At 36.2% G+C, this 23,464-nt stretch overlaps 1 protein-coding gene across 1 annotated transcript in view; it reads left to right on the top strand.

The window, feature by feature from the left end:
• The first annotated feature begins 1,351 nt into the window (after positions 1-1,351).
• Positions 1,352-23,464, top strand: part of LOC125242015 (moesin/ezrin/radixin homolog 1-like) — a 52,338-nt gene continuing 30,225 nt past the window's right edge. Inside the window, exons 1-2 of the mRNA XM_048150718.1 lie at positions 1,352-1,495; positions 16,968-17,147. Coding sequence (XP_048006675.1) covers positions 1,475-1,495; positions 16,968-17,147 — 201 coding nt within the window. The 5' untranslated portion in view covers positions 1,352-1,474. The remainder of the gene's footprint in view (positions 1,496-16,967; positions 17,148-23,464) is intronic.

The raw sequence follows: 23,464 nt of genomic DNA, 5'->3' as shown, positions 1-23,464 counted from the left end.
ATAAATTGCAGACCTTGTACCCACAGGACAAATGAGCTTTTCATTATAATTACTAGAGATGGATAGAAATAGATCCAACTCCACTATTGGCGTGTTTTGCACATACGAGAAAGTACACATTGGAAGTCGAAAGCTCGCCTTGTAATACAACTGCATTAACCTTCATCTAGAAGTTATACCTTTGAATAATCAAATCAATAAAAGCAGGTACAGGTAGGATTAAAAAGCTCCTAAGACAGTTCTACAATGTCTATATACGTTTTCCATAAAGATTTTTGTAGGTAGGTCCTGATTTACAGATATGTAGCTTTTAATGCTAAGTTTTATTTGTCATCATCATCAGCGCATTACTGCAAAATACACAAGTCACTTATTATTTTATTACCTTCCTATTCCTCTTTATGCTCCTCTTTATGAAAAGATATAATTTCTTGGAAAACTTAAACTATAAATATTATAATATTACATCTTGTGAGTAAGTTGCTACGTAACATGTTATGTTCTGTCAATTAAACGGTGCGACAAGGGAGCTTCGTAAATAGAACTGACGAAGTCGTCTTTGTGGTTTTTCACGGGATTTAAAATAAGTTTAATAAAGTATGGTTTAATAAATGGAGTTTCTTAGAAAACTTTTTGTTCTTGTTGCTTGTTGTCATATAAATGAGTTCATTTATATGACAACTTTTTGTTCTTGTTGTTCTTGTTGTCATATAAATGAGTTCATTTATATGACAACAAGCAACTTTTTCTAAGAAACTCGCATTTAATAAACCATACTTTATTAAACTTATTTTAAATCCCGTGACAAAACATAACATTCGTCGTTTCTACGTTTACAACTTACTCACAAACATGATGTAATATTATAATATTATATATTTATAGTTTAAGTTTTCCAAGAAATTATATCTTTTCATAAAGAGGAGCATAGGGAGGGCAAACCTTAAATAATAAAGCAGCGTCGTCTTTCCAGCTATCAAATCAAAATATTTATAAATAACAGAATACGTAATTGTTTTACTTCCATATTTATTGTATTAGCGGAATTCAAAATATTCAATCTAATTGAAAAAATAACAACAATCTCTACAATTCTTCAGCCACTACCAAGTTTTCAAAGTTCATTACAATTTCGGTCGTATTGGCACTTTTTGCTGAAAGATATTTGGAACTTCGATAAACTGAATGGGCCAAATGGACTCTCACCTCTTCAATCCGCGATCGTCATCAGTAACGAACCAGTCTAAAAAACTGCACGTGTCATCCTTCGTCACCGTGAGCCAAATTAAAAAAGCACAGCAGGTCCTATCGCCAACCCTGCGCAGGTGCGCGGCCTTGGAGGCTCGCCGGCGCCCGCGCATCCCCGCAAGCAATGGCCGCCAGTTCAAACTAAACCGCCGCGTCAGGCAGACGCGGCTAGTGTCCTAGTCCTAGTGTTGTGTCTTGTTCAACAAGTGCGTGTGTAACCGGCAAAATGGTGGCAGGAGGAAAACAGGTACTTTTCTGTCTGAACAAAAGTTAGACTTTCTTTTCGAGAATCAGAGCGTGCGTTTTTTACACACCCTAATTCTAGCTTTTTAAAAGTAACGAACACCAATTTCTCGCTTCGATTATCGTAAATTGTGTGTTTCAGTCATGTCGACTTTGCCCTTGTAATCTGACATAGCAACACAATAATCGTCATCACGCTAAACACTCCGCCAAACGTATATATTACTCGTACAGGTTTTCGATGATGTTGACTCAAATCATAAGCTACGGTGATGTCATCCTCGCGGATCCAAGATGGGGTCGGTTCGTTTTATTATTTACTTTGCATGGTGCAAACGGTTGTAACCGTCTTTTTTTGCGTCCCTGTCTGGCGAAGGGACGGGAGCAGGACGGAAGAAGTCCCGGCCGAAGCTTCAGCCCGGTCACAGGAAGAAGATAATCCAACCGATAGCAGTCCTTAATGACTTGGACATAAAGCTCTATCTGATCTTGCAGTAATCTATAAGCTTTATATGAGCGCTAGTTTTATGTCTGCTGCAAATTTATGTGCAAATCTAAACATAAATAAATAAGCTCTGCAAGTCTGCACTTCATAAGCTTTCGATTCTAAGGATGCAGACATTTGGAGATTAAAGTCCCTGAATATAATATTAAGCCCAGTGCTATTCTAGGTCCATCATCTAGGGTTGTAAAAAAACGGTTTTTTTTCTGGCTTGAAAAAAAACATGAAAAAAAACCGTGAAAAAAAACAGTTTTTTTTCTGGAGTATGTTTTTTTTCTAAAGTACGAAATCTCAAAATTTGCAAAGTAGTTAATACTTTTATACGGTTTTTTAGACTTAATGTTAAATATTAAACGAATTTAATCAAATAACTTTAATTTCTGGTCTTATAAAAGTAACATTTACGAAATCTGTAGTTTGTAGTTATCACTATTTACTGTTGGCAACACCACCGCCTCTCCACGCTACACGCCGCATCGGGGATTCCCCAATAAACGTTTGTATACTGAATTAAAATGTACGTTATTGTTATTGAAACACGTTACAACTCACGAAAAACCGTTATTGTCGTATTATTTGTTCATCTGAAAAAAAACCATATTTAGAAAAAAAACCGAGGTGCTCGGTTTTTTTTCATGTTTTTTTTCATAATTCTGAAAAAAAACATTTGGTTTTTTTTCTATTTACAACCCTATATATGATATGATTATATGTACTCTATTCATCACCCCTCCATTCTTTAGCAGACAACTGCATCCCAGCACTTCAAGCAAGATCATAAGTACCAAGTTAAACCTCACTACCTGACCATCGTGATGTAATCCTTTTCCATATCGTTATCGCCATGGCCTCTTTTATAGCCGCAATTCTATTACACTCGAATTGTAAAATCATGATTTTATTCAATATTCTACAATCTTATCATGTAATTATCGAATTTCGAACGTGCTCAATACACGTACAAAAGCGACACGAATATTAAATACATTATTATAACAACTGGTAACACACGGCCTTCTGGGAATCCCTATTGTAATCATCATTTACCTCATCATTAACTTTGATCCGGCCCAAGGTTTTTGAGGCGACCGCTTGTAGTAAAAAACTAGGTATCATCCAAGTAGAAACACTAGAAGCTAATTAATACGTGCTCCTTAGATTTACTGACGGCACGTTTTCCGTTTCTAATTCTAAAGACAATTACTAGAACGATTACTATGCATATTTTCATATTTCCAATGATAAGAGACTAAGATTGGCCCTTTAACGTCAGTAAAGACCTATAAATGACGACGGTCGTTTAAATAAACGAACAATAGTCGATTTTTTTTCACTTTGATGTATCTGCGGATAACTACTTTATAACAATTGTCTTGGTAAATAGTCATTCCGATTTATTTTAAATAAATGACTAAAGACCATTGGTAGAGCAGTAGAAACATAAAAACATTCCGTTCATCAATGTAGGAACGTCTCTGAAACGTCTAAACCAACAGGTTTCTAATTTCGATCTTATTGCTTAGATTTTAGGGTTTTATTAGGTTAAATGAAAAAAAACACACACACACACACACAGTTTCGTTTTCTTTCAACCCTTATTTGCCAAGAGTGGCACTGAAGCTTTAGTAGTTTCATGTGTTCTGCCTACCCCTTTATGGGATACAGGCGTGATTGTATGTATGTTGTATGTATGTAAATGAAAAAATCGTAATCATGATTCACTTTCGATTCTGCAATACAGGAAAAAACTGGTAGGTTTTTGTTAAAACTCTAGCCTACCAATTTATTTGGATCCTAGAGCAGACCCCTGGATTACTCCACATACATTCCATACTACAATAACAAGTCAACCGAGGCTCGTCGCTCGTTGTTAGCAAATTTATAATACATACATATATACATACAATCACGCCTGTATCCCATAAAAGGGTAGGCAGAACACATGAAACTACTAAAGCTTCAGTGCCACTCTTGGCAAATAAGGGGTTGAAAGAAAACGAAACTGTGACATTGCAGTGACAGGTTGCCAGTCTCTCGCCTACGCCACAATTTAACCCATATCCCATAGTCGCCTTCTACGACACCCACGGGAAGAAAGGGGGTGGTGAAATTCTTAACCCGTCACCACACAGGCACAGGCAGGCAGGAAATTTATAATATCCTTTTTAAGTGTTGTTTTCAACAATAGTGTCGTTTCCAAACTCAAATAGCTACGTGAAAATATAACGAATGATAATATAATTGGCTTAACACTAGTCTGTGATAATAGTAACTTTCCTTCAGAAAGGCTCAACAGAATTGTTATTGAATTGTGACATACCACTCAAGACAGTTGTATACACGAAAGTGTCATTAGCGAAATTGGTTTATCGACGTATCGCTAATCAACACAAGTATGCTATTTGTCACCATCTTGAGTTTACGAGATTACTAATAAATAAGTCCATGAAATAACCACCTTCTTTGGGCCAAAGATCTTCTAGAGTAAAACTTGTAATGAAATGAAAATTTTCAGCAATATTTGTTAGTGTTAATGCGCATCCTGTATTTCATTTCAACAAATACTTACAAAATAACAAGACAAGACAACCACGATGTCGGAATAATCTTCCAAGAATTACCCAGACATGCTCACATAGATTTTATCATAATGCCATAAAATTTGACATTGATTAGTTTACCTTTTTCTGTACTTTATCGTCCGGAATGATCTTTACAAACATTATTAATATAAATCCTATAAGTAGAAAAAACAACAGCAACCGACCTTGCAAAAACCGGACAATGCAATATTTTGTCAACGCTCCCCTTGAAGTCAGTCTCCCTATGAATATGATATCCATAAAGCTTTATAGTCCCCTTTACTTTGCAGAAAGCGAATTTCTAAATCCCTTGGTTATCTTTTATGGGATTACTATAGCTTATTCCCTGTTTCTCCTAAGATCCAATCCAATGTTTAGGGCTTAGGTCCCTTTTCTGACTTAAGTTTGGAAAGATTCTTATAATTTTTCTTATCTATAAAAATAAAACCGCTTTACTTGTCAGAGGTCTCGGAATATTCTAAATAAGTAGGAGAGTCAGTTTTCGGTCCTTCGTTTGAAATTTTTATTTTTGAACCCGTACACGATTATACAAATACTTATCTGTATTTAGAATTTCGACACGTTGAATGATATGGCCCCAAAATTTGCAGCACGATGCCTGCTTTTACTTTATACGTTTTGACGATACCTTTATTACTATTATTTATGTCGGCCACTAGGTTACCTTACCTTCGTTTCATTTCTACTGTCTACTGAAGTAGTTTAGTCAAAACAATCATGCACTCAAATTAAAAGCTACTTTCTTTAACTGATCATCGGTGGTCCTTACGTATTCGTAGTAAGGCTTACAAAATGTCTGCGAATGTCGGTGCAACATAGTCTAAACACTGCCGTCATCGCACGTGGTACATTTTGACGGTCGACATGCTGACTGCTTATGTGGCTCCGTCGCACTTATAGCTTATTCCCTGTTTCTCCTAAGATCCAATCCAATGTTTAGGGCTTAGGTCCCTTTTCTGACTTAAGTTTGGAAAGATTCTTATAATTTTTCTTATCTATAAAAATAAAACCGCTTTACTTGTCAGAGGTCTCGGAATATTCTAAATAAGTAGGAGAGTCAGTTTTCGGTCCTTCGTTTGAAATTTTTATTTTTGAACCCGTACACGATTATACAAATACTTATCTGTATTTAGAATTTCGACACGTTGAATGATATGGCCCCAAAATTTGCAGCACGATGCCTGCTTTTACTTTATACGTTTTGACGATACCTTTATTACTATTATTTATGTCGGCCACTAGGTTACCTTACCTTCGTTTCATTTCTACTGTCTACTGAAGTAGTTTAGTCAAAACAATCATGCACTCAAATTAAAAGCTACTTTCTTTAACTGATCATCGGTGGTCCTTACGTATTCGTAGTAAGGCTTACAAAATGTCTGCGAATGTCGGTGCAACATAGTCTAAACACTGCCGTCATCGCACGTGGTACATTTTGACGGTCGACATGCTGACTGCTTATGTGGCTCCGTCGCACTCCGTTTACCGCTGCGATTTCTACGTTTCTCTGTCTTGGCCAAGGTTCCGTTCTTTCTAAACTTTTCAACAGAAAGCAAAATTTCGATGTCGAAGGTTCTAGACTTGGGATCTTTTGGATTTTGATACCTACGCAAATTTCTGGCTTGAAGGATTTTGCGAATTGAAATGTTTGGAAATTCCTGGAACCGGTGTAATTTTCCTTCCTTCCTTTCGACAGATGTCTAGTTTACACTTATCGCATTAATCGCATATGGTGGTTTATTTTTAGGTCCTGTTCCTTTTTAGATACGTTGCAAGTTTACTTTCGTATTTTATTCACAAGCCACTAAACACAAAAATATTAATATATTCACAAAATAGTATGACACAACATCGACCTTAGTTTTATTTGAACTTCACCCGCGTCTGTCGTTTCCTTGAAATAACAAAAATACGATAACTTCAAAGATTCTCGGTATTTCCGTGAAGAATTCAAAGTCTTCAAACCTGTTGGTTGCTAACTGAAAAGCCAACTCAAGTATTTATTTTACAAATAAAAGATTTCCTTGGATGTTTTTGAACCTCCACGATCTCGTGTAATATGATTACATGATTAGTATTTTTTTCGAGCGTCATCATCTTCGTTAATGTCAACTAAAAGACAACCATTTTTGCCTGCGGCTTCCTTCAATTATCCTTATGATATTTTGTTCGTCCCTTTTTGGTTGGTCCTTTAGTTGGTGTTTTTGGTTATTTTTTTAGATTCTGATTATTTGTGTTGCGTTGTAACTATTCCCTATTCACCACATATCATAGTTGTCTCAAAATATCTCCTTTATATTATACACATTGTTGTTTCTATAAAGGCAGCTTTAATAGGCAGCACCTATTATGTCATAATTATTAATAGTGAGCTTGTAATAGTGTAATACAGCATTGTTTTCCCTTTAAATTGTTTAAAAAGATGTCAATGTCGTCGCCTGCCGCAGTGTGTCATGTTTTAATGAATTATTTAAACTTGTTGTAGTTTTAAATATTCGTTATTCACCATATTAACTTGGTCAATAAAGTGGAAATACTTAATATTCACATACCTTATAGTACTGCTTAGAAAATTTACCTACCTGTATCTGTATCATTCTTTATATGGCTCCACCAACGCGTCTTGATCGCAAACAAACACATGAGTCACGACATGTGGCCACGAGGTGAAATCCGTTACACCCCCACCTGTCGCCGCACCTGTCCCGTCATCCCTTTAATCTGTTATACTCCACTGACTGAAACCATGCCTTATTTAAGAGAAGTTGAGTTCAGAATTCAACTGGTATGACAAAACACCATCTTCGGAAGAGGAACTGGTTAAAAGCTGACCTTAATGTAAGGTTTTCGGGGTTGATTTGGTACATTTGAAGAGACCTATGGTTGCGAATCTTATGTCTTTAACCATTTTCATATCACTAATGTAAATTCTGCTGTAAATCAGGCTTTTACAAGCGCATATTTAGTCATGTTGTTAAGTGCAAGGAATAATATCTGATTCTGTTTGATATCCACTTACGTATCCGACTTCTTAGATCAACCTGATTGCACATAAACGCCACCAATGAAGAAGATCTGCAATATAATGCACATTTTATTACTTCAAGTAACCACAGAGTACATTTACTGCAAAAACCGTGAACTGTACAGACAATTGTTCAATTATATGCAAGCTAATTAGGCCTTTAATTCGTTAGCCACTGAGATTATAATAGCATGTTAGAAGGCTATTTATTGCATTGGCTGATGTTTTACATCTACACATATATATGATCCCGTGTATGATAGTGTACTTTCGGCCTCAGACAACTAAAGTAGGAATTAACTGTCATCTGTAAACCTTTTATTTGACTCAACACTGCCTGCGATAGGAATGCAGATTATGCAGAACATTACAAGAATGGCTACTCATAGAACATCTATTACAAGTGATGTAATTATTATAGGTACTAGCCTTGAATAGACTAATCCCCTAGTCACTTCCGAGCACGGCTGTCATAAGTAGTCATCTTCATTACACGACATTTGCATGTCCATTAACTGCCATGTTTCAAACGGAACAGTCATTCAAGATGGCGCTAACGGAAAGATGATTGGATCAATTTGCACTAACAGCGAGTTTAACTGACCATCTGTGGACCGTCTTGCAACGTTGTTTGCGAATTGTGAGTTAAAGTTTATGATGGTAAAATTTATAGAAAAAGAGGCACGGTAGAATTTGATTTTGAATAGTTTATAACGTAACGTACAACTGAAAAAAGAACTTGTAATCATTAGTCTCATAAAATTCGCTTTTTTGTTAAATTCCCTCAAGTCGGATTCTAAAAACTTTAAAATCTAAAATCGGAACGAATTTAGGGTCCTTAGAAAGCTCTTTGAACTTCCAAGCATCACAATTAAGTATACAATATTATGAGTAAAACACAGAATATGAATAAACCAAGCAAGAGGACAAGGATAGCAGGAAATATATTTACAATGTAAACACAGTTCAGCCATTGAAAGATAATTTATGAGGTTAATACATGACACCCTGACATAGAAGTTGACACTTATTACAGACTCTTTAAAAGGCGTCTAATATCGTGTCGTTCCATAAAAGCTAGACAAATAGAACCATCACAGCGTAATTTGTTCGCACAACCTTATTCCAGTAAAATAAAGGCTGGTTACTTCATCTCACTATTTATATGGAGTGCAACATATTGAAGGTCAAAAAGGAAAGCTGATTCATGCATAACCACTAAAACCAGCCCACTTATCTACTGCCCTTGCCTTATCTCTTCTTCCGCGGTTCCTCATGCCTGAGGGTCGCCACGGTTACTTTGTCCACCAAAGCTCTCCATTCATTCAGCACGGTCTTCTGCAGTCCTAACAATAGGCTCCTAATGTCCATTAACTCAGCTAGCAAGCTTACGGTAACGGATACACCGCGGTCACCTGGCTTCAATAGGACACGACGTAATGCTCCAATCCCGATTATTGAGCAAGGGCAGGGGGCCGATTTTTGAGTCTCACGGCGTTCGAATTCAGAAAATTGTCACTGAAAATAATAGGCAATTCACCGTTTTCAACCGGTATTTTAGTGACAGTGAGACTCAAAAATCGGCCCCCTGGTGATGAATGTACAAAGGTGTGAAATTTTGTCGGACCACCTTATCCACCTTTTTTTGACATGACTAAAGATAGGATCTAAGGTATACTAGTAGATTACCCATGAGCTAGAAAGTACATTGTCAACTTGAGTAATTTCGTGTCGAATCAGTAGTACGGTGAGCAAGGACGAGTATTGTATATAGCAGTGAATACCGGATTGACACAAAAACATCAAAGCAATTGTTGGTTATTTATGTTGGTTTGATATGCGTAGTAGTTTTACGCATTCAGTCAGTACTCAACAACTCAGCTATTGAAATTCATTGTGTTGAGATAGTAGAGGCATAGATTTGGTATTGCTTTCACGTCGTTGATTATTCTTTATTTGTTTGGTCTCGTGTCGGTTCCCATGTTTTGATATAGTGGACTACTCTCACTCAACATTTTCATAATGCGGCAGAGTAACAATGCGGCCCGAAATCTTTTCAATTTTTTTAACACCAATCAATTCAATCGTTGAAAAAAGACAAAACACCAAGCTTGATAAAAATGGCGTTTATCAGACGCTGGTTACATTTCTATTTCCAAATCATACTCCGTGTCCTTAAACGTGAAAATCAAGACAAACTAGCATCCTACTGAAGTAGAATAGCGTATCACACATATTAATAGAATACACACTTACGCAGTATGATGTCACGCGTTGTTTACCCACCAAATTACGAGATGCAGCGCGCGACCTTCTATGTTCAATGTTATCTGACGTTGGGTCTGAATTAACGTTCAACAGGTTTTGGCCTTACCAGAGCGTGAAGCTTTATTGAGAGAGAAATTTTAATAGAGACTTATCAGTGGGTATATCTTCCGCCAGTATAATAAATAATGTTATAACTGCATGCCTTATATTAACTATAAATCCTTCTCTGGCATACGCGTGGCAGTGAAGTAAGGGAAACAAGAGGGAAGAATCTGGTGCAGTTTGATTCGTTACATTACAACGATATATTTTTTTGCCCTCTCGTATTGTGAATTGCTAGTATGTGTTCTGTTTGGTTTCCAAAGAATTTTGGTATCGCATGAGTACCTAGCCCTTTATGGATGTGAAACGTGGACAATGACCCCTAAGAGATAGGAAGAGAATGGAAGCGTTTGAAATTGGTTTCGAATGGAAGGAATTAGTTGGAGAGACAGGATTACGAATGAGGAGGTGTTACGAAGAGTAAATGAAAGACGAGCCATCCTGAAAACGATTACAAGAAAATAGACGCGGAAAAATGATCGGACATTTGATGCGACACGACCACTTTTTTCATTTATCATTCTGGAGGGACGGATTGGTTAAGAGAGGTCGAGAAGCCAGACGCAGCTACATGGACCAAATAAAAGAAAAAAGTAGGGGCCGTGTCGTATCAAAGTGTCAAAGAGCTGGCACAGGATAGAAAAAGCTGGAAAATACTCCACCGACAAGAGATTAACTCTTAAGTTTATGATGATGATGATGATGATGCGTACCTATTGTTTATTTTATTAAATGGTTCACCTTTTTTGTAGCCTCATGTACTTTACAAACACTAATACCTATGCAACTCGAGGAAAAATAAGTTAGGCAAACTTGAGGAAAGTCAAAAACAATTTTCCTTGTAAAAAACCTCGCCCGCATAGCAGTGGCACCCTTGACACGGCACTCTTTGGCCGCTACATAATATCATTACCATGTCCCCTTGACTCGTACGTGACAATATCATTTCACGTACTACTCCGGTATGTACTGTCGACACAGTTGTTTTTAAGCAGACCTTATTGTACAGAAATAAGGAAGAATGATGGACAATTTTCGTTGCTGTTGGTACTGTCGATTTGGCTGATGGAATGTTTAAATTTTACATCGTGCACGAAAATGAAAGTGGAATATATATTATTTTACGAATATTTTATTCCCGAAGTGAGAATATATGGTTTTGTTCTTTTACGAGGACATTGCGTTAAATTAGACTCACTCACAAATGTACGCAAAACATTATGGTCTCATGGATATTTTTTAGAAAAGGATCGCATGTGGTGTGGTAAAATCACGTGCTGTCATTATGTAAATCTCTCCAATATCAAGTTCTGATGTAAGCGCAAATCTGTAAACTATTTGACACTAGCTTTTGCCCGTGGCTTCACTACGCGTTAGAAAGAGACAAAGGTAGCCTATATCCTCTCCACCCTTCAACTATCTACCTAAAAAATCACGTCAATTCGTCGCTCCGTTTTGCCGTGAAAGACGGACAAACAAACAGACACACACACTTTCGCATTTCTAATATTAGTATGGATAATACAGTTGACCTACCTCGTACTATTAATTCTACAATGCAAAATGTAGATACTATTACTAATGCAGCTAATTACCTAGTATCAAGATCTTTTTTGAGTTTGATCGGTTGTAATTTAGAAAGCTTACTTGCCTAGAGTTTATTACTTACTTTAAACTTATTTATCTTATAGAACTAAATTTTGGAGCTCCCTAAAAAGGACAAATGTACTAACACGGTACACCTTACACTCGCCACTCGTGGTCGTGGAGTTCTGGTTACAGGAAATTGTTTGTTTGAAAACTTAAACGTTCAACAAAGATCGGAATGGTTTTCCTTCCTCTCTAGCCGCCATAGAGAAGGTGAGGCATGGTAACAATTCCAATGTATCCACTTCACTACTTTCGCCTCTGTTTAACAAATTCACATTTAAAACCAAACATGGTAAATGGACTGGGTCTATGGAAGAATGTTATTTGAAAATGCTTTACCTTATTGTGTTCTTCAAATTGGAATATTGTGTAGGATCGTTCACTGGGAAAATAAATACTCTACGCAATGATCTGTTCTCCTTTTTTGAAGCATCCCACACATTAGTTCCCTGAGAAAACCTTCAGCATATAAGTACTCAATCTACATCCAGCCCATCATGGATTCAATTAGACCTAAGTGACGACCTACTAATACTATCGATTCTTTTCTGATGGCTTATTTGAAATCCATAAGTTGTACCCTCTTTGCTAAGACGAAGATCGTCTTAATCTTACGGATTTAACTACCCATTCGTGTTAATGTCCTCTTATTTCTATTTATACCATCATTGACATCTGTAAGAGCAAAGATCTCTCCGACCAGTTATTTTCAATTCCCGCGTGTTAGTTACTAGACTTTGCAAACATCCGTTGCGATAAGTCTTATCACCAATTATGGTGCCAACTCACCGGCAGATTAAAGCAAAACCGCTTCCATGTTACGATAAGCTCATTAATTTATGTTTAACTTGTGAAAGATTATTGAAATGTATATCAAGTTTTCTAGCTTTTAGAAAAATATTGTTGGTATTGAAAAAAGGATTTGTACCTTTTTGATATTAAGAAGAGTTAGGTGATTTGCCCATACTTAGCAAATCCAACTACAAAATTTTGGGTTGAACCAAGAACTGGGTGGAATCTAGAGTAAAATGACAAATTCAGTACCAGTGGCGACTGGTGAAAATTTCTGCTCGGCAACAAAAGGCAGCAAAAAAACCTACCTTTACATTAGGTACTTTACTAGTAATCAATTTTAGGCAAGCCTGTGGAATCGGCTTGTATGGATCAGCCGCTGCTGTTCAGTACCTCCATGTTTATATATATGTTGATCTGAGCAAAATACGCTGCGAATAATCTCAAAATGAGATCCATACGTAATAGGACAGACCTCCTGCATGGTTTGATATAAAAATAGCACTCAAGGCTACAGTTTCCGGGGTTCGACGTGCTCTTACCGTGACTCACTAAGGACTCAGTTTTATAATCCTTCAATATAATTGCGTCCACGAGGATAAAAGTAATGGTAGTTAAATATAATACTCAAGTCTGATGCGGGCTATAAGTGGATAAATGCTAAACAATGGGGAGGATGCAAGGCTGAATTGCGACCTCGAAATTGGTATGAATGAATGCATCGCTGCAACGTACAACGAGAGTGCAATATAAACCTTAACTTTATCAACACAAGCCTTAATATCGATAAAGATACCATCTTGTTAAATTATCAGTTGTCGTTCACCATTGTTCGGCGTCTTACTACTGATAAAATCACAGTAACTAGCGGCTGTTATTAATAATTGTTGTTATTTGCTATAATTGTCGTTTATGGCACTCTTAGTTGCAATACTGTGAAAAGGCGTTTGTTAACTGTTGAAGATAATGGTAATGCTGATTCCTCGAGGCTAATCTATGCCATCAAAATAAATTGCAATTTTTACGTAGTATAAAAATAGAAGTGCATCAACAACATGTTTGTCCTTAGCAATGACTATCACTTCAGCAAATAACAATGACATAATCTCCGGAAGATCGCATCCGCTTGGCACAGCTTCAACGTTAAAATTAACTGGACAGAGACTCGGATTTACGCGTTTGTTTTTACTACATTTCTCTATTTTTATTGCGGCCATAACTCACTTTCTTTTAACAGCTGTGTCTTATTTAGTCCTATCTACAACAGCTTTAATGAGTTCTCTCGTTTTAACTATTATTGTTAGCGTAATAAAGAATATCTGTTTTGTTACTTCTACTTTATCTTAAGCTTTATTTATTGCGAAAAGTTTTACAACTCGTGGTTTCTAGTCATCAAAGACTTGACCTCTGCGGTCTTACAAATCAATTCAGCTGTTTATGTTCCGAGGTTTAATGGGTTATGTTCCTGGCCTTACAGCCTTATGTGATGACACTGAGGTCAGTTCTCGCTGTAAATTATTACTTAATGTTATAGTCGCCTGTAAAGGCTGTTACTAGCAGTCTCACGCGTTGCTCTATTATACATAAACGCTTATGTAAAAAATTGTAGACTGCTTCGATATTTTCACATTATACCATCCTTGCTTCAGTGAATTTGCATAAAGTTTTTGATGCAGCCTTATCTAACATTTGTATTACATAACCTTCACTGACTCCGCGTAACCTGTCAATATCTTATGCATTTTATTTGCACTAACGCGGCGCCTAATGCATTCACACTTCGGTTTAGAAACATAAATAGCTTGTCCATAATTCACGTGTGTACTTCCTGATATACATCAACGGTGTTAATGTTTTCCTAGGTAATAACTAGATCTTAGAGAATAGTTCTATTCTAAGAACAATTTAGAAATTGCTTAATTTGGTAGCTTTCTATTTAAATAAACACATGTTTTGATATTAAAAGTTCATCATTGTTACGATGCTGAAAATAGAAAACATACCAATCAAAATTTTACCCAAGCATTTCGGCAATCTAAATATATAAAAGAAGAAGCTGACTGACTGACTGACTGACTGACTGACTGACTGACTGACTGACTGACATATCAACGCACAGCCGAAACCGCTGGTCCTAGAGATTTCAAATTTGGCACGTAGGTTCCTTATATAGTGTAGAGGAGCACTAAGAAAGGATTTTCCAAAATTCACCTCCTAAGGGGGTCAAATGGGGGTTCAAAGTTTGTATGGGGAAACAAGATTAGTTGGACTATTTTATTCGAAACTTCACAGGAAGATTCCTTAAGACATATGACTGAATACGTGTTTCAGTTTTTTTGAAAATTTAACCCCTAAAAGGGTGAGAAGGGGTGATAAAGTCAAAAAATCAATATGGATATCGTTTTTATGGTTTATCGGGTCGCTGATCACTATAAATACAACGTTTTTAAAATCTAACGAGGCGGAACTGAAATACCTTCTACCCTGTTGTGGTGCAATGGGGTTTAAATATCAAAAAAAAAATATAAAAGAAGATATTGACTGACTGACTGACATATCAACACACAGCCGAAACCGCTGGTCCTAGAGATTTCAAATTTGGCACGTAGGTTCCTTATATAGTGTAGAGGAGCACTATGAAAGGATTTTCCAAAATTCACCTCCTAAGGGGGTCAAATGGGGTTCAAAGTTTGTATGGGGAAACAAGATTAGTTTGACTATTTTATTCGAAACTTCACAGGAAGATTCCTTAAGACATATGACTGAATACGTGTTTCAGGTTTTTTGAAAATTTAACCCCTAAAAGGGTGAAAACGGGGACGGGGACGGGAACGGGATAGGGTTAGGGTTAGGGTTAGGGTTAGGGTTAGGGTTAGGGATAGGGATAGGGATAGGGATAGGGGTCGGAATAAACGGTCGGCAATCGATATCTAGGCAGTGTAAAATGCAGGTGGCTCAGTGGGAAGGGATTAATAAGTAGGCATCGGCGAGTATCTTGCATCCGTAATAACTATTACATTCAATGTGCTGTAAGAAGATCGTTGTTTTGCTTGCCTTTTATATGTTTACGTTTGCAATAAGTATAAGCAAAATGGAAAAAATTGTAAGCGATAATGCAGGGAAGTACTTTTTACCCTACCGACCATAGCGTCGAGATACTGGCTATGTGGGTCGTATGAAGTTTCCCCAGTATAAATATTTATATAGCTAAAATACATACATATTCGTACCTACTACCTACGCTGTGGTCGCTGTGTAACAATTCTACAATCATTGCAAGAATTTCTTAAAAAAAAATAGTAATATGTGTAAGGTACAGTCAGCCAAAACCGGACCGTACAGCAAATAAATCAGTTACAATGGCTCCCCAGTCGAGAATTGCCCCGCTTTACCTTAATCGAAATAATCGCGGACAGATGTACCTACAAAGAAACCTACGGATCCAAATGAAAATCTTATTTTTGTAAACGTTTCAATAAGAATACTTTTATTACGCGGCGAAGCCGCGGGTAAAAGCTAGTTTTTAATTATAAAATGAACTTTCAATTTTGTGTGTAGGTAGGGTTGAAATGTTGGATTTTTTTTTTGTTGGAAAAAAAATTGCCTATGCGTGCCTATGCTGTCTTCTTCGTTTCTGTAAGTTTGGTCTCAGCTCATCTCAAAAAGGTCAAAGATCTCACGAGTCTAGTCACGTAGCTTACACTTTCCATAGACCTACTAATTTTATCGTCGTTTTCTAATCAGTCTCGACCGTGTGTCGGCACTCTCGGTATCTTCAAAGTGGCACGAGCAATTAAATGGTACAGGGTTTTCTTCAAGAAATAATTACTTGAATTACATTAGATTCTATAAAAGTAGGTAACGATTTAAATATACAAAACTACATGAAGCCTGCCCGTAGGTACTATTTGTAAACAACACTTCATAGGTTTCGTAAATATTATTACATCATGCCTTTACAAAGTAAACATTTCTGACTAACTCAACTTGTACTAAATTAAGAGCAATCATCGGCCTGTCAATGTGTCAAAGCATACGAAACAATTGAGAAATTACTTGCCTTGGACTAAAAAAACGCCTACAACACTCATGCTTTTCTTGTAGCCCTTTTTTAGTTCATTTACTGACAAATTTGAATACCGATTAAAGACAGGCGTCCGGTTTTTTATTCCGTAGCCATCCAATAGCCCGGTTCATTTTAGATTCCATCAATTATGTAGTCCCTACGCCCTGGCTGGTGCTGCCTCTGCGTGCGTCCCATGACAGGCAATGGCAGCATTCGCTCGGTGTAAGCGGTAATTACAATGCGTCGTTCACCTAATTCGGTTAGTAAATGAAAAGAATGAGGATCCCAGGCAACCGACATTGTTTTCATGCGGTGCAGTGTAATTGCCGCTGTATCCCTTACATTTTATTAGAGTGTCAAAAGAGCTACCTGGTGGCTACACATCTTCAAAATTTCCGGAACACCATTATTCCGTCTTAGAAAACACATGTTAATATTTCGATGAAGCTAACGACGTTCTTCTTCCAGATGAACGTCCGCGTGACGACGATGGACGCGGAGCTGGAGTTCGCGATCCAGCAGACGACGACCGGCAAGCAGCTGTTCGACCAGGTGGTCAAGACCATCGGCCTCCGCGAGGTCTGGTTCTTTGGCCTACAGTACACCGACTCCAAGGGAGATCTCACCTGGATCAAGCTGTATAAGAAGGTTAGTTGCATCTATATTCAAGTCAATCAGATTGATAATCCTACAGATGCAGGTGCAGGTCTGTCCATGGTTTAACTTGCTTTGCGCATTTAGCCTTATTGAGGGCGTTGTAGCCAGATTGGGGTAGCACAAGCAAATTTATAAAACTTTTGTGTCTAAATATTTCAGAGTGGTTCATGAGTTTCATGACTTTCATGAGTTCCAAATGTTCCAATGTCCTTTAAAATCAAGTCTATACCTTTATTTTTTGTAATCGTAAACATAATTGTATGTAATGTTGCAAACTATCACATTTGCTTGTGCTAGACCAACTGGCAAAATATTTACCCCTTATTCATAAACGTTCACTAAAGTTATCAAGCCGATAAAGTTCGTTTGTCCCTTTCCGACATATTGGTGTGATAGAAAGGGACAAACGAACTTTATCGGCTTGATAACTTTAATGAACGTTTATGAATAAGGGGGTTAGTATCTAAAGTAATTTGCGGAATTGCAGTTTTGTTTTATCTTTCTCCTTAGTCAGTAATGTCTACTTTTTACGTCAGCATTTAGCGTTCCATTTATGTTTTAGTTTTAGGATCAACTTTTGTATGCCTATAGTTATGATTATTTTAAAGATTTATATTGTAACTTTTAAATTTTAAGTGAGGATAGTTATTAATCGTATTGCGTCATATAATGAATCATGAATGTGTATAATTTTGTTAATTGAAAAATATTTTTTATTGCTTTAAACCATACATTACATTTCATATATAATGATAGTAACACGAAACATACTTATGTATTAGGTTTGTAACACAATTAGGTAAGGGGTTGAGCCTCTGCCTCCCGAACTAGGTCAAGCCTGTGACTCGGGAGTCAGTGATTCTTCCTACTAAGGTGATGAATTCATATGAAGTAAGCATTATTTCGTTATCTTAAATTACTAGAAACCAGTACGCACGCTGATTAAAAGAATTTTTATCGGAAACAAAATATGCTCGTGATTCTCATAAAACGTTTCGTTATTATACCAATTGGTAACGTGTCAATGAGTTTTTGCATACTCTGTCTCATTATTTACGACATAAATGACATAATAAATAATTAGATACTTTATCTTTGACGTTGATTTTTCTCTATTGACTTTAAAAATAATCAATCTTTTGTGATATGAAATACCACAAACATTTCAGAAAGAGTATTCTATAAATATAGAAAACAAGAAGTTAACGGATTATTAACCAGTGCTGTATCTAACATATACAACGAGATGTTATTCACTTTTACGAGAACGTATACGCTCGTCCAATCCCAATAGTGTACAGCCATGGTATTAAATATAGATGCGAACAAAATACCAAAAATATGTATCCACGACTTTATTTCTTATACGCTACTTACTTTTACGCGCTTAGTGGATACTTACTTTTGTCACTTTTTCCGCATCTATACCTTGACTGTAGCAGCGATTCAACGGCGCCGCACAAAAACAGCAACACATTAGCGCGTGTAGCCAACCGTACAGTATATTTCAAGCGGACCTCGGCGAAGTTCAAGTTTGTTTTGCACCAATTTGCTCGTTTATGAGCTGAGTGTGCTCGCTTGATTTACTACCAATTCCTTTTACACCACCACGACCAATAACACTCCTTATTTCTTCAAGTAAAAGCTTACTATTCTTCGATTTAATGTTACTTCGTCTTTCAGTACCAAATGTATACGTTCCACTCTCACTTTGATCTGCACGCTATAAATTTGCCAATTTGTGAAAGTTACTGTTATTAATGGTTTTGAGACCTCGGGGTGATGAACACCCTTGCAACATCAAGTTTCTTGTAAATTCAACTCTTCAATATCCTGCTTCACAATTTACTTCTTTAACTTTTACTCTAGAACTAGAAGAAATATCTATAATCACTTTTGAAATCTACATTAATAATTTTCGCTCTTTACCAAGTACCAATGCTTATTATTTAGAAAGTAGCCAAAGTAGAGGCGTATTTAAATTGCTTCGCCCACTATGAAATTATTCAAGTGTATGCGAATTGTAAAGTACCTACGATTCATAGTAGGTGTATGTAAGGCTGCTTCTGTTTTAAGTATTACCTAACGCACACTTTAAATAACTTTAGGCAACAAATTTTAGCAGTACGAAATTATAAATTCAGATAAGTTTGCACATATGTTAATCCGAAAGCGATATGCTAATTTTAGAACAAGCAATAACGATAAGTAAGTCAAGAACTAAAATAATCAAATAAGCCAAATTTGGAACGGAAGTCATTAATCGGTTTAATTTTAAAGTCTGATGACGGATGGGTTGATCCATCAGTGTTATTAATACAAATCTCTGAGTCATGGAAGATTTAACGTTTCTGATGTCGTTTTCCTTTGAAAGTATTGGTAATCGATCAAAGAGGCTGTTAGGAGATATTATATCTTGTGCAATATTCTGCGGTATTATAATTAAAGGAGTATTTTCCTCGTAAATTCCTTTAAATGTATTGCAATATTCGATTGAAGTGCAGAACTGGTCGCCTATCCGAGAGTTATGTAACCAAATCCAATTTTTGTTATTTTCCTTAAACATTTGGGTCATTATTATTTCATCATATCAACAAGAACCTGTTACTTGAAACCATAATACAAAGGTGAATTTATTTACCTTTGGGAAAATAATTTTACCAACACAAAATGTCCCAACATCAAAAAATTAAATGGTTTTCCTTTGAACCGACATTGACCCAAACAGCAATGCCGACGTGTCTCCCGCGTTGCCACTCGTACTTATCAATGGGATTGAGGACAGCCAGTTTCGGTGCAGGTGCTGACGAATTTCTTTCGGCAAACCTGTTCTGCTCTGGTATGCCACTGATCTTTATGGGGCTTTTGAAATGTTTACTTAGAATGTTAAATTTTGAGAGCGATGTCATCGTCTTAAGTTTTGGATGCAACGTTCAAAATCAAGATTCCTTCTTCTTATTGCGGTATGTGAGAAATATAAATCACACAGCAAAAACTTTAAAGGAATCAATCGTCTTTTCTAGGAACAATAAATTAATATCATCAGTCAAAGATATACTCTCTGTAAAGCGTGCCAGAGAAATAAGCGTACATACGCTAAATGGACATACATGATTACACAAGTCGAACATATTTTCCCCCTTTATTCGTCAGTGACTTAAAATATACCTAAAGGTCGACCTGAATTTTGAAGCTTAAATTATACGTAATCCTTCAAAAAAACAAGTCCAATTTAATACCGGTTTGATGCTTCTTACCTTCCAAAACATGATAATTCTAGTTTTCGTTCCTTGTTCAAGGCACTCTAGACTTCGGTCCCAGTCTTCACGGTTTCGAAACCGGATTTAGGAGTGTTTCTTTATCAGACATTAGTTTACATGTCCCAGATAAGATTACTTGCACGTAGTTTTACTTTTAATTATGATATTTCTTCATGGAGATAAGGATATTGATACTATTGATAGGTATTGTCTAAATTTCTTGGTAGAAATTGCTGAAAATTTAAAGTGATCACACAGATCAACTCTGTACTTAGATTTGTTTGACTATACTTTATACATTTTATTTCTTTATGTAACACTTACGAAAGAGCTTGAAATGACATGTTTTAAACAAAGCCAACAAGATTGTTTTTATTGTACTAATATAATAATCGTAAGTAGTTTCAAATCTTGATTGTTTTCTTAGAATTCTTAAGATTGTTTTATCGCTAACTAAAATCTTTTATTAACATTAACAATCTTCACCCGGAAAGTAATAGAGAATGTGATTCACTCATTGTTTACTTTAGCAATCTCGGTCGTAAATCTAAGTTGCTCGTGTTTTGTCCCAAGGCCGTCAGTAAACTGCACGTTTTAGAAACTGAACACGCCAACAATAAGTATGACACTTGAAGATGATGGTGGTAGTGGTGGTACTATCTCTATTGCTGTTAATAAAAACTTCATAACGCATGTACTATCTGCTGCTGCTGCTACTAAGTGCATGGCGAATTTATCAATGAATTCATAATTTCATTCATAATTTCTCCATGCACTTTTGCAGCTGATGTACATGATAGATGTGATCATTTAAAATTGCCCAAATTCACGAAATGTTTCATTATTAATTCAATTATGAAATATTTGCAATCACTATTGATTAAATTAAATCAATCTAAATAGTAGTAGATGATGCAACAAAATGTTGACTTTTAATTCGAACATGATCAAGAAACACACTTTCTTTTTTACGCATCGGTATGAAAGCCAGTTAGAATCAATTACAAACCATTAATCGCTGCTAATTCTTATGTACTAGCAATTGAAAGGGATCACAAATGCGTTTATTTACTAACACCGGTTGTGAAACGACAAGCGTGTTTACGCTTAGCACGTGGACATTTCCTCCGTTGTTTGAAAGCTAGCATTGCGTAGAATAAACAGTGAAATTCAGTTTCTTTTATCATTTCTTCGTCTATTAATGTTACGGGAATAAGAACGTCTTTCACTATATTTTTGTTTGTATTTTACACGGAAATAACAAACGTGTTAGGAACTATGGTAATAATTTATTTATCTACTCGCACGTCATCATAGTCGCATGACATCTGCATTTCACCCCTTTTTATCGTTAATATCGTTATCATATTTTATGTTAATTTTGGGAAGCGCTGTTCCAAATTCGTCCTTGATGTAATTATTAATACCTATCTATCAGAATTGCTTGACAACAACACTTCTAGTTTCTATTTTTGTCGTATTTTACATTCACTTTTGATACGTTTTTGTACAAATTCATCCTCAATGTCAATGTCAAAGCTTTGGTTCTCAATGACAGTGATTACCATCTTCAAGTAGAAGTTACCTTATTATTTTTACTCTTGCGTCTGTCGTGACATCCACTTCCTTTGACGTCAGTCAATCTTCAATAATATCTAACAATAGACTATCTACAACTCTTGGGTATTCGAAGAGCCTCCGCTAGCAGACACTTTTCTCTGAACAGGTTTTTCTATTGTAAATGCAAATCACATTGCCATTCGCGTCTCACACTACGGAATGTGATTATAAAGCGATTAGCGTGATCGATGCGATAGTACACCGATAATATGATTTACTACTGTTCTCTATAGTCCTCTAGTATTTTATGTCGATAACTTCAACTTTCTTATCATTGGTTATAAATTCAGTATCATGGAATTTATCATAGTGATGTTATTGCTTAGGAATTTAAATTGTTTTATCAATTTCATTATAAATCATATTGAGTGCTCTGATCGTCTTGCACTTGTATTGCCTTGGCATTATCAGTCTCATGGCAACCATAATACATGCATGGCATAATCGACCTGTTAAAGTGTACCTTATTATATTTTTACATTCCTTTCAAGGTATAATTTGACACATAGTTTATTGGCGACTGCTTTAATTTCGAATAAAAAAGATCTCAATTATGTTTATTTTATATAAATAATTTCTGTATAACTACTTTACTATTTGTGTCAACAACTTATCACACTTATCAGAATCTCGCGGGGACATCAGTTTCTCTTTTATCGTCCATCTTACGCCGGCGACAAGTACACCAGTTACATGTTATGTTACATAATACCTCGTCCAGGTCAAGATAATTTGAATGAAATATGTTATTCTGATACCATCACCGTAATTTGCCCAAGTTTGATGCTCTTTACGTTTTTAACATCACCTGTCCTTTTGCAAATATTTTTTATCTTCACCAAGTACATCAATTGCATAATCCTCCAGTACATGATAATTGTATATATGTAACGAGCGTTGCTGACATTTGCAACGTCACGTGGCCTCGCGTGAACGTAGCAACGCTTACACGACAACGGAGTTTACCGTAGAAACATCTCCGATTGCTATCTCTGTCTGGGCTATGATTAGCCTCTTACTTGCAACTTTACTACGTCCACTAATTATAAATCTGCAATGATTTGCATGTTTAATGATTAACTCTAGAGCCTGCAAAACATTGAAAAATATGTCTATCAAAAGGGCTAACGATTAATTCGTTTACGTCGACAAGGAATTGGCATTTCGTTTTATGTATCTTTATACTCGTATCGCTTTTGCATATTTGAGCAATAGCAACCGATATTTCACGAATATTATATCTTCAACTAATATTAGTTAGTTAATGTAAAGATTATTACAAAAGGTTAATTTAAATTAAACAGAACAAAGCAAGGTTATGTTACCTAGCCTTTCGTCTAAAGTGTTAGGTGCTTACTAATAAAATAACGATGTACAGCCACTTTATGAGTTATATGACGCATGAAGCAAAAATGCATCAAATCATTT

Source organism: Leguminivora glycinivorella, unplaced genomic scaffold (genome assembly GCF_023078275.1).
Source record: "Leguminivora glycinivorella isolate SPB_JAAS2020 unplaced genomic scaffold, LegGlyc_1.1 Scaffold3, whole genome shotgun sequence".
In the NCBI taxonomy this organism is placed as follows: domain Eukaryota; kingdom Metazoa; phylum Arthropoda; class Insecta; order Lepidoptera; family Tortricidae; genus Leguminivora; species Leguminivora glycinivorella.
Note: the sequence above shows the minus strand (reverse complement) of the source record. Positions and strands in the feature narration are given on the sequence as shown.